Genomic DNA, 13,270 nt, shown 5'->3' with positions numbered 1-13,270 from the left:
CAGATAAATATAAGACATGGTCCCTGTAGAAATCTGAAACATAAAACCTTGAGGTTTTCTTATTTTAGGTGATAAATGGGTAAGGCAGCAGGTAGTTTTGAGGATACTTTTGGTAAGAGAATAGTTTTACAAGAGCAGGCCACAGAGAGCATTCTCAACCACTGTTTATAGCTGTGTAACCCTTCCAGACCTTTTCATTATGGATATAAAAATACGTTCTGAAATGAAATTTTAAATAAAGAAAAATGAGATCCTGTTTTTTTGCAACTTTTTTTAACTTAATGATTTTAACATGGACATGTATCTAGGATTGCATATGTAGTTCTCCCTTGATGACTGCCTGGGATTCTGTTATGTGGTTGCACCATAAATTATTTGGCCAAATCTCTTTGCTGTTTATTGTAAACAGTGGTAGAGTGAACATCTTGTGCTAGTATTTCTGTATTGTAGATTTCAAGATACGGATAGTTTTACCTTAAAAAAGAAACAAATCTAAGTTTTTTAATTACTTTTAAAATTCCACCATAGTTTTTAAGGACTCTATTTAATGTTATTTTTTATTTTTTTAAAGTGCCTGCCTCCCTGCCTCCCTCCTTTCCTTCATTCCTTCCTTCTTCTCTCTTCATTCATTCATTCATTTATTCATTCATTGGCTGCACTGTGAGGCTTGTGGGATCTTACTTCCCTGACCAGGGGTTGAACCCATGCCCCCTGCAGTGGAAACGCAGAGTCCTAACCACTGGACCACCTAATGTTATTTTTTAAAAGTAACTTTGCTATAATATATATATGTGTATGTGTATATATATGTAATAAAGGATTACACATCATTCTTACTCAGAATAAACTGTATTTTGAACAGATGAAAAATTAGAAAATTGTTTTTGTTTTTAACCCAAACAGTGGCTTTTTATTTTAGTTGCTATGTATCATGGGGGTGACAGTGTTCTGCTAAAGTGTAATGGTATAGGGCTGTTAGGTATTACAAATATGTTAACCAGACACAGCACATTCTGACATAGAATCTTCATCTTCACTGCAAAGTAAATGCCTGTTGTCCTAAGTTAAGGAAAAAGAAGCCTGAGGACAGGTCAAGCCATTAAAGGAAAATTATAGCATTTAAATATTGCTGTTAGTTAACTGTTATTTGGAAATATCACTTTCAGTGTCAGTTTTAAAACCTTTCTTAGCAGAAGATAACTCAGTATATGGTGCGTGTGTGTGTGTGTGTGTGTGTGTGTGTGTGTGTGTGTGTGTGTGTGTATTAAAACCCTGTCGTTCTGACATGAAAATTAAGGGGAAAAAAGCGAACTTTATTTTTTATATTTCATTTAGGTGAATATAAGATTATAGTCTTAGGTCTGTGAACATTTTTAACCTATATTTTATTTTCCAAAGAAATACTGCTACCAGTGAAAGCTTATGTTCCTTGAGAATTTCAGCAGTCTAAAGTAAGGGAAAACAAGTTAAAATTTTAGAATATGGAAACAACCAATAATCCTCACTAGTAATAAAGGACAGTGAGATATATGCTTAATTATTTATGTCAAGTTAAATTTCTGACCCCTTACCTCCCCGCCCTTTGTGTATATAAGTATTTTAAAGAATAAACTTGGCAATTATATTTTGTTTGTTTTCTGAGGAGATAGAATGACAGCTAATAACTTGCATTTCCATGACTTTTAGCTAGAGCCATCTGTCATTTTTCTGTGTACTTTTTAAATTTTTTGGCTGCGCAGCATGTGAGATCACAGTTCCCCCACCAGGGATTGAACCTGCGGCCCCTGCATTGGTAGCACAGAGTCCCAACTGCTGGACCTCCAGGGAAGTCCCTGGAGCCATCTATCATTTTAAAAGTCCTTTGATAGAAGAATTTAAACAATTAAAAAGATATATAACAATAGATGTCATTAAGTCATACTTCTGTTAGAAGGAATAGGTTGCCTGTGTGAATACTGCAGAATATTTTTTTAAAAAAAGAAATCTGTGCCAGTGGCCTTAAAATAATTGAGTAATTCAAGGATGGAAATTGAATTGTGATCATTTTACCTAGGAGAATTCAGGAAAACATTTTAAAGGTACTCTTTAACTTAGTGAAAATGCCCTAGTTTCATTTTTTAAAAAGCAGCAACAGAATTTCACAAAACTTTGAGGATAGTTTTTTTTCTGCTTATTTATTTTTAGGAAATCCAAGATATAGGTCTTTTCATAGACATTCAGATATATTGAAAAGGCAAAATGACTTTTTATATTGTTTATATTGCCTGTTCTCTGGATATGCTTTTTTTTTCTTCTTTTTTTTAAAGGAGTCACATGATGCATTATTGGAATTTGGGAATAATAACCTACAAATACTGGTTCACGTTACCAAGGAGGGGGTGTGGAAAAACCCTGTTCTTCTTAAAATTCTGTCTCAACAGCCAGTAGAAACAGAAGAAGGTAAGCTTAAAACTATACTGACTATTGAAGGAGGATTTAGTTCTAAGAGAATTAAAATTTTTTCCTCTGTTAAAATTTTGTGAATTTCACCTGTGTATCTATAACCAATCGTTCTCTTATCCTTTGAATAGTAAAAACTAACCATTAGCACTTAATGTTTTGCTTAAGGATTCTTGAATATTTATGTAGTGTTTTAAAAGTATCCCTTTATACTTGTTTTTAAATGTTGCATTGACTGACAATGTTTATGCAGAGTTCCTGAGATAGAAATTAATAATCTGCTTCCAGTCCTTGGTATATAGTAGAGCTTTGCTTATAATGATATTTTGTTTACTGGTTACTACAGCTGAGGATTATGAAAAAAATTACTTCTTATTTTAAATTTATGAAACATTGGAATTTAGCGTTTTTATAGAGATATGCAAAGAAAGAAAATTCTTACAAAGTTGTCAGTTTAAGTCCAGAAGATTTATGGGTTTGAGTTGACGTAGTTGACATTTGCATTTTAGACACACAAAATATCTCATTTTATATGTCCAACAATTATGATGATTTCATTTGCTTTAAGTTAGTGGAAAGTTAAAAAAAGGATCACATTCTGTTAAGTATGTTTCTGGGATAAGAATGAGTTTCAGAACAGTTTTTATTTACACTTTAGATAGATCTTTTTTTAATTTTTATTTTATTAAAAAATTTTTTTAAAATTTATTTTTGGCTGCATTGGATCTTTGTTGCTGCGCGCGGGCTTTCTCTAGTTGCGGCGAGCAGGGGCTACTCTTCTTTACGGTGCATGGGCTTCTCATTGTGGTGGCTTCTCTTGTTGCAGAGCACAGGCTCTAGGTATGCGGGCTTCAGTAGTTGCGGCACGGAGGCTCAGCAGTTGTGGCTCGCGAGCTCTAGAGCACAGGCTCAGTAGTTGTGGTGCACGGGCTTAGTTGCTCCACGGCATGTGGGATCTTCCCAGAAGAGGGCTCGAACTTGTGTCCCCTGCATTGGCAGGTGGATTCTTAACCACTGCGCCACCAGGGACGTCCCATTTTTTATAGATCTTTAGTTCAGTTCTCAGGACAGGCCTTTTGAATGTTGATATCTTAAAATATTACAGTTAGCTTATTCATTCACCAAGTTTGATCACCTATTATTGTATACATGCTGTTTGGGTTTTTCTGTATAGTCAGAAGATTGATAATAAGAGTGTTTAGATTTTCTCTTGGTCCCTTTCCTCTGATAATTCTACTGCTTATCAGTTACACGGACAAGAAAAAAAATGAATAAGGAGAATAGCTGTTAAATAGAAAATAGATTGCTATTTATTGTTTTCTGTTGAGGTTCCCAGTAAATGGCATCCTTTTGTAAATATAGGCAGGTGGAGGCTAAATTATTGCCTTTATTATTATTAAAAGTTGTTAGAGGACAGGGCCAAATAGTTGCAAAAGGATCCCAGAATTAGGCAGATCCCAGTCCAGATAAGGCTCCAGGAGTGAAGAATGCATGACCTTTGTAGATAGGCCCAAGCCCCAGAGGGAAAAGATGGAGTTGCATTAAATGTCCCCAATTTATTTTCCCCAACGTACTAATCAAATATATCCCTCCCACCCCAGGAGTTAACAGTACTCAATTTCTTTTCACATAGAAAAAATCAAGAAATGGGGAGAAGCACTGTTTACCTAATATCCCATGGTATCCTATATATTCAATAAAGATTAAGTTAAGTACCCACTATCTATAAACTGAATGGGTATAGGTTACCTACATATGTAAGGAATTTTTCTGAGAACCACAGCATAAGTGGTGGGCAGCCTGTTGCCTGCTTACTTCTGCAACTGGCCCTTACTAATTTCAGGTCAACAGATTTAGAAAGCCTCCTTTATAGCTCCATTGCCCTTGCAGCCCAGATATCAACATATTTGATGCTAGAAAGCAGTGACTATCATTTCATTAATTGCCTTTTTTCAATAACATAGTAATCAGAAGCATAAAAGTACAAAGTGTTTAGCCTCCCAAGTAACTCAATAAATGCTTTTTGGTTTAGTTTTTTGAATTAAAAAAAAAGTGTATAAGAATTTTATTTTTCCTGCCACAAATTCTTGAATTTTGTAACCCCGTCCCCACCAAAAAACAGTTATTACTGAAGTACGTAATAAGTGCCAATTGTTGACACTTCTGCCTGCCATGATCGTCAGGGAAATGAGCAGGTCCTCCCACCCAGGTATCAAACACCTTTCTACCTCAGGTCACCCCAGCAGCCTACCACAAAACATAGGGCTGGCAAGACCAAGCCCAGCCCCACTGATGGTTCCTGACTTGAGCCCCAGTGCCCACAAACCACCCCTGGTTCCAACGGTGATGGCAGCAGCCCACAGCCCTAAAGACCTCAGGCCCATCAACCTTGGAGACCCCCCTTCCACTGTACTAGAGTGGTTCCAACTAGAGGAAACCCAGAGCTACCATCTGGTATCTGCTAGTTTTTCCAGCTGACCTGTGCCCTACCCAGCACCCTCCTTCCCCCCCTAATTCATGACATCAAAGCACTGGCTTTTCCCCATTTTTCTTGAGACTCAGGAGGGCCAAAGCAGCAGCCTTTTGTTCTTTTTTTTCTCTCCCCTACCAAGGGTTGAAGGCAGAGATCCATCCTAATTGTTCAGAGGTACTAACTTCCTCCCCTAAATCAAGCTGAGAAGGAACCAGCCAGCTCTTACTTCTTCCTGGTGGTTTTTCTTTCCCACCCCAGTTCATTTTTTCCCTTCTACTACCTACCTCTGAAGCCATTTTATGAATTATCATGTGCCACCTGAGCCTTCAGTAAAAACAAAAACACTCTCTTCTGTTAAAAAAGAAAACAAAATTTTTAGCTGGACCTTAAATGTTACCATTTTTTACATGTTGAAGTATATATGAGGTAAACTGTCATGATGTTTGCACCTTACTTTTAAGTGGCTGAGAAAAAGAAAAGCTAGATAAAGAAATATGGCAAAACAGTTCAATTGTTGAACCTAGATGGAGGAGAGGGTATATGATTAAACATTTTTTTTGTATTAAAATGTTTAGAAAAAATAATATACAGAAGGGATCACAGTTGGGAGTGAGACATCTTAGTGTACACTTCATTGTGTCATTTTAAATATTGAAATGTATGTATGGATTTCCTTTTTAAAAATACAGTTAAGTATTGATTTTAACATAACTTAAAATGATTTTTAAAATGCAAGTCTGATCTGTGTGTTAAAAATTGATATAGTGGTTTAACTGTGGCTGTAATATGTTGAGTAAAATAGTTTTACCTCATAGAAATAATAGCTACAATTTATAGAGTGCCTGCTATGTGATGGGCACAGTATTAGTGTTTTCTATCTCCTGTAATCCATTAAACAGGCAAGAGATTACACATGCCCAAGGCCGTGTAGTTAAAACTGTGGAGGCAGGATCTGGGCCCAGATGAGGAGATATCTAAAAGTTTTTGATTGACTAAAGTGATAACCATTGGTTGCTAAATACATGGTTTTATTAAACATCTGTAATATATAAAGCATTGTGCTTAGCGCTGTAGGGAATACAAAAGTTAACAAGGCATGGTATTTGTACACAAATTGCTGACAGTGTAATAAGGGGGATATCAGGGACAAATAATAGCAAGTAGTATTGAGCATTTACTCTGCACTGGCCCTGTGCTTCGTGTCTTACTTGCATTCCGGTATTTCATTTATGATTCTTTCATCTCTTTGGGGTAGATATTACTAACCTTTTCATAGATGAAGAAACTTGAGGCTCAGACAGGTCTACTAATTTCCAAGGGCTTCACAGCTAGTATATGTGAGAGTCATGATTCAGCCTCAGTTTTGTGATTCCACAACCTGAGATCTTAACCTTCATACACTCTAATCATTTATTATTGTACTTAAAGAGAAAACTAAGTGTGGCAAAAGAAGTAAAATGCTGTGGGAATTTAGAAGGGAGTGGCTTGTATAGATAACGTGCCTGTTTTCAGGTGTGAGATTTGTGAAAATGCATACAAGTTGGTAGAGCAGATAAATAGAGCATAATCTGATATTAGGCAGTTTAGGATGTAGGGGACAGATGTGGCAGGAAATAATATGGAGGAACTAGGTTGGAGAGAATTTTAAAAAGAATTGCTAGGACACAGTAACTAAGTTGATTTCCTTAGGAAAGGAGTTGGCAAGGAAGGATAATGCCAAAATTTCATTTCTTTATGATTGAGAGAATACCATTACTGAAAATAGAAGTAAGGAACAAGGAGCTATTTGAGATATGATTGTGAGTTCATTTTGTGGGATTTAGTGCTTGTGGGACTAAAATAGAGAAAAGTCCAAATGCAAATGATCTGTTTTCTGTCCATGCCTTTTGACCTTGACTGTGTATTAGAGTATCTATGGAATTTAAAACCAAAACACACACACACACCCCCAAGGTCCAGGCACTACCTGCTAAATCAAAATCTCCAGGGTTGGAGCTCTGGAATACAGACCTTTTTGAAGTGCCACAGGAAACAGGCACCTTCCACCTATAAGTGCTGGGAGTGTAAATTGGTACAATCTCTGGAGATTAATTTGGCAGTAATTTCACTTCTAGGAATTTTTGCTATAGATACAGTCGTGCATGTGTGAAATGGCCTTTGTACAGGACTGTAGATTGTAGCATTATTGACAGTTGTCAAAGATTGGAAACAACTTGCAAGTGTATCAGGAGGGGATTGGTTAAATTAATTATATCCCTACAGTGGAACAATGCTTATTTGTTAAAAGTATTGAGGTAGCTCTCAATGTACAGTGATGTGATAGAATGACCTGTATGATATAGTAAGTGGGAAAAGAAATACGTCTTCTGTACTAAGAATGTTTCTGGAAGGATAAACAAAAAATTGGAAATGATTATTGTTTCTTGGGGAGAGAGACTAGGGGACTGGAGTCAGAGTAGGAGGGAGACAACTTTTAACTGTATACCTTTTGGTGTGCCTTTTGAATTTTGTGTCGTTTGCATATATGGTGTTACCCATTTTTTTACAAAAGAGAATTTTTAAATCTCTACAGTTGATTCTGATGTGTAGTTAAGATTGGGCCAGTGGTCTCTCCCTCCCCTCCCCACCGTCCTGGTGGTTTATCATTAATATTAATGATTTCTATTCCACATGTGGCCTGTAGACCTAGTAGCATGGCTATTACCTGAGAGGCTTATTAGAAAAGCACAGTCTCAGGTCCCATCCCAGACCTACTGAATTAGCATCTGCATTCTACTACAATTCCCCTGGTGATTCAGAAGGCACTTTTGAGTTTAAGGAACACCGTTTTAGGTGAACCACCTAAAGCAGTTTGTTTGCTTGCCACTCATCTTGACATGTATATTCCCACCTCTGTTCTTTAAATAATACTGTGTAACGATGCCACACACTTGTTAAGTATTTACTATTTGTAAATCGAGGGCTTGTCCAGAACACTGTACAAATCTGTGTTCAGGTGCTTAATATTGAGTACTGCTCAGAGCAGCATTTTCCAAAGTGTGTACTGAACCAGGAACGTAGATTTTACGTTGTGCTAATGATATGTGTAAAAGGGTTCTCTGGTCAAATCAGTTTGGGAAACCTTGGGTTAAGTAAAAGTGAACAGTTTTCTTCATTGCAGGACTGTTCAGAGATTTGACCAAGGAATCCTTTTTTTTTCTAGGACTATCTCTCAGGTCTTTTGGTCGGTGGAACACACTTTGAGAAATGCCTGGTTTAGAGGAAAGACCACCACTGGCTTTGGAATCCTTGGCAAGTTACCTAATTTCTCTGAGTATTAATTTTCCTAACCTTAAACTGGGGATAACAATACTTGCCTTGGTGGTGGTGTGAAGAATAAATGAGAGGTATATAAAAACAGTCAGCTTAAAGCTTGGTACCTCATAAGTGTACAAGTGGTAGTTGTTAATATTACACAGGATACTTGCCTTTTTGCCTTGTACTTAAGTTTATAGTTCATTTCATTGTTCCTTACTATCCTTATAAGAAAGTGAGGGAGGAGAAGGTGAAAGAATGAATTTTGATGAAATGTTAGTAGTAGCTTTTTTAAAAGGTATGGTGTTCAAAATAAAACTACTAAGTAATGTGGGAATAATTAGCAACATTAATTTTGCTCTTTGCTCTGTTAGATGAGTACTGAGATCAGAATAAACTTCCAGTTATATCAGCTGACTTTTTGTCCACTAAAAATAAGCAACAACAGAAGATATCAAACTTTCATCTTTACAACCTTGACATGTAATGTGGTATGTTATCAAACTGTTTTATTTTTCCTTTTTTCTAGTCAATAAATTGATTGCACAAGAAGGACCTTTCTTTCTGCAAATGCGAATAAAACATTTGTTGAAATCTAACTGCATCCCCCAGGCTACTGCTTTATCAAAACTATGTGCAGAATCTAAAGAAATTTCAAATGTGTCATCTTTTCAGCAAGCCTATATGACGTGCTTATGTTCCATTCTTCCTAATGAAGATGCTATTAAGGAGGTAAGTAAAGCAAATAACTGCTGTTGTCATTCACACTAACTATGAATTTAATAGATTTTAATAATTGTTGTATGCCAGGCTGAAATTCCCAAGACTCATTTTCTTTCAGGCAATGAAAAGTACCATTTTAATTGTATATTTAACTGTTCAACAGATTGGATATAAAGTTATGTCTTGTAGGTGGATTTGAAAAGTAGATAATTAAAGAATATGCAGATGAATGTTTATATATTTGGGTGATGGTTTGCTTTGAAATCTTTAAATATGAAAGTTGCTTTTTCTTCTTAAACTAATGATTTCTCTCTGGGAAATGTGGAAATTATTAATACTGGTGTCAAGAGATAAACTAAAGAGAATGGCAGTTAACTTTATTTAAGTTAGTTTATATATTTAACTCTAAGCAGAAAGGTGTAGGACTTTAGAAGCCATGAATACATTTTGAACAATGATTAAGCAGACAAACAGGGTTTTTTTTTTTAACCTGAATCATTGTTTTCCTTAGAAAAGTTGGAATTAGTTTTCTCTAAGAGTTTTTGATAAATTATACAGAGAAAATGAGGAATTCCAAGGCTATATTCCATCATCTACCTTTAATTCTCTTACCTGCCATTCAGGTCTTACATATAGATTCTCATTTTACCTTTACACTGAACTTTCTTATTAAATGTGGGAATCCCAAGGATCTGGTTCTATGCTATAGTAATTCTTAACCTTTTATGACAATTTCAGCTGTAAATATCTCACTCTCCAAATGAAACTCTCCACCTTTCCACTTCACTCCCTTTAATATTCAGACTCCACCAGGACCAACAGTCTATCAGTCTGATCAGCTTTTCCCTCTCCTTACTCTGCTTTTCCATAGTCAATCATTATTAGCACTCCTTTGCATACACCCTCAATTCCTCTGCTGGTCTCTCCCTTAATTGTACTTCTTTGACTAACCTGTATCCTCATTATCCCTTCATCTGCACCTGTTTTGTATCTTTACCTGCACCAGTGGGGCCAAACTTAGGTGGAGAATAACCTGGCAACTGATTTTACTTTAATTCAGTCACACTGTGTTTCTTGAGTTCATTCACTCTCCTACTCCCTTAGATTACTATTTCATGCTTTTTCCTTTTTCTTTAAACCTATACTACAATACCTTCTGTCCCATCTCTGTCTCCACTGATGAACTTTCTTCCTATTTCTCTGAGGAAACTGGGACAGTTGGAAGAGAATTTCCATGACATCTATTCACCTACCTGCATTTATGCATTTACACCTTCTCTTCTGTTACTAAGGATAAACTATATCTGTTTTCCCCTGCTAAGGCCAACAATCCCCTTGACTTCAGTATCAGATCCCGTCTGCGCTTGCCCCCTCAAGTATAGTGCTGCAGCAGTTTTCCCTTTCTCTACTGCATTTATCAATTTCCCCCTCTGCTGTCACTATCTCATCAGCATTTATGCTGTTATTTCTTCCATTTTTAAAAGAGAAAGACTTCTTCTTCCAGCTACCACCCCATTTCTCTCCTGCCCTTTCAGTGTAATTTCTTGAACCATCGTCTGAATTTACTGTTTAACATTTTTCTCCTTGAACGTATTCTAATATGGCATTGACTTGTGCCAGTCCACCACATCACTAAATCCACCTGCAAAAGTAGTTCTAAGAGGGAGGTTTATAACATCCTCAGGAAACAAGAAAAATCTCAAATAAACAACCTAACCTTACACCTAAAGGAACTAAAACAAAACCCAACAAAACCCAAAGTTAGTAGTAGGGAAGAAATTGTAAAGAATCAGAGGAGAAATAAATGAGGGACTTCCCTGGTGGCATAGTAGTTAAGAATCTGCCTTCCAATGCAGGGGATGCAGGTTTGATCCCTGGTCAGGGATCTAGATCCCACATGCATGCCGCAACTAAGAGTTCATGTGCTGCAGCTAAGAAGCCCACGAGCTGAAACTGAGGAGCCCACCTGCAGCAACTAAGACCCGGCACAACCAAAATAAAAATAAATAAATAAATGAAATGGAGATTAAAAAAACAATAGAAAAGATCAGTGAAACTTTCAATGAGCTGGTTCTTTGGGAAAAAAAACAAAATTGATAACTTGTAGCTAGAATCATCAAGAAAAAAAGAAGGCCCAAATCAGTAAATTCAGATATGGAAAAGAAGTCACAACTGACACCAGAGAAATACAAAAGATCATAAAAAATTACTACAGACAGCTATATGCCAATAAAATGGACAACCTGGAAAAAATGGACAAATTCCTAGAAATTTACCATCTCCCAAGACTGAACCAGGAAGAAATAGAAAACATGAACAGACTAATTACCAGTAATGAAATTGAATCAGTAATTTAAAAAACTCCTAACAAACAAAAGTCCAGGACCAGATGGCTTCACAGTTGAATTTATCAAACATTTAGAGAAGAGTTAACACCTATCCTTCTCAAACTGTTCCAAAAACTTGTAGAGGAAAGAATACTTCAAACTCATTACATGAGGCCAGCATCACCCTGATACTAAAATCAGATAAAGACAGCACAAAAAAAGAAAATTACAGGCTAATACCACTGATGAACATACATGTAAAAATTCCCAACAAAACATTAGCAAACTGAATTCAACAATACATTAAAAGTATCATGCACCATGATCAAGTGGGATTTATCCCAGGGATGCACGTATGGTTCAGTATTCACAAATCAGTCAGTGTGACACACCACATTAAATTGAAGAATAAAAATTATATGTTTATCTTAATAGATGCAGAAAAGGCTTTTGGCAGAATGCAACATCCATGTATGATAAAAACTCTAAAAAAGTGTGTATAGAGGGAACATACCTCAACATAACAAGGGCCATATCTGACAAGCCCACAGCTAACATCATACTCAGTGGTGGAAAGCTGAAAGCATTTCCTCTAAGATCACGAATGAGACAAGGATGTTCACTCTCACCACTTTTATTCAACATAGTATTGGAAGTCCTAGCCAAGGCAGTCAGACAAGAAAAAGAAATAAAAAGAATCCAAATTGGAAAGGAAGTAGCAAAACTGTCACTGTTTGCTGATGACATGATATTATATGTAGAAAATCCTAAAGACACCACCAAAAAACTAGAAGAGCTCATCAATGAGTTTGGTAAAGTTGCAGGATACAAAATCTGTTGCACTTCTCTACACTAACGTGAACTATCAGAGAAATTAAGAAAACAATCCCATTTACAATTGCATCAAAAAGAGTAAAGTACCTAGGAATAAATCTAACTATGGAAGAAAATACCTGTACTCAAAAACTGTAAGATACCAGTGAAAGAAATTGAAGATGACACAAACAGGTGGAACGATATACTGTGTTCATGGATTGGAAGAATTAATATTGTTAAAATGACCATACCCAAGGCAATCTACAGATAAAGTGCAAACCCTATCAAATGCCAGTGGCACTTTTCATAGGACTAGAACAAAGAATTCTAACATTTGTATGGAAATATGAAAGATCCCGAGTAGCCAAACCAATCTTGAGAAAGAAGAACAAAGCTGGAGGTATCATGTTCCCTGACTTCAGACTATACTACAAAGCCACAGTAATTGAAACAGTGTGGTACTGGCACAAAAAAAGACACCTAAATCAATGGAGCAGAATAGAGAGCCCAGAAATTAACCCACACATATATGGTCAATTAATCTATGACAAAGGAGGCAAAAATATACAGTGGGGAAAAGGCAGCCTCTTCAGTAAATGATGTTGTGGCGCATGGGCTTAGTTGCTCCATGGCATGTGGGATCTTCCCAGACCAGGACTCGAACCCATGTCCCCTGCATTGGCAGTGGATTCTTAACCACTGCACCACCAGGGAAGCCCCATCAGGGAACTTTGAATTGAAACTACAATGAGGTATAACCTCACACCTGTCAGAATGGCTGTTATCAAAAAGACAACAAATAACAAGTGTTGGCGAGGATGTGGAGAAAAGGGAATGGTGGTGGGAATGTAAATTGGCACAGCCACTATGGAGTCAGTGTGGAGGTTCCTCAAAAAAACTAAAAATAGAACTACCTTACGATCCAGCAGTTCTACTCCTGGGTATTTATCTGAAGAAAACCAAAACACTTATTAGAAAAGATATATGCACTTCTATGTTCATAGCAGCATTATTTACAGTAGCCAGGATGTGAAGCAGCCTAAGTTGATGAATGGATAAAGAAGATGTGATATATATATATATATATATATATATATATATATATATATATCTCACATTGTGTGTGTATACATATATGCAATGGAATGTTACTCAGCCATAAAAAGGAATGAAATCTTGCCTTTTGCACCATGGATGG

The 13,270-nt window shown here is 36.5% G+C and overlaps 1 protein-coding gene across 1 annotated transcript in view; it reads left to right on the top strand.

Moving 5' to 3' along the window:
* Nucleotides 1-13,270, top strand: part of RLF (RLF zinc finger) — an 83,066-nt gene that overhangs the window by 34,581 nt on the left and 35,215 nt on the right. Inside the window, exons 4-5 of the mRNA XM_027108972.1 lie at nt 2,307-2,439; nt 8,736-8,938. Of these exons, the coding sequence (XP_026964773.1) occupies nt 2,307-2,439; nt 8,736-8,938 (336 nt within the window). The remainder of the gene's footprint in view (nt 1-2,306; nt 2,440-8,735; nt 8,939-13,270) is intronic.

Source organism: Aethalodelphis obliquidens, unplaced genomic scaffold (genome assembly GCF_003676395.1).
Source record: "Aethalodelphis obliquidens isolate GAN/ISIS:26980383/991018 unplaced genomic scaffold, ASM367639v1 scaffold9, whole genome shotgun sequence".
NCBI classification, from domain to species: domain Eukaryota; kingdom Metazoa; phylum Chordata; class Mammalia; order Artiodactyla; family Delphinidae; genus Aethalodelphis; species Aethalodelphis obliquidens.
This window is presented reverse-complemented; position numbering and strand designations above follow the sequence as displayed.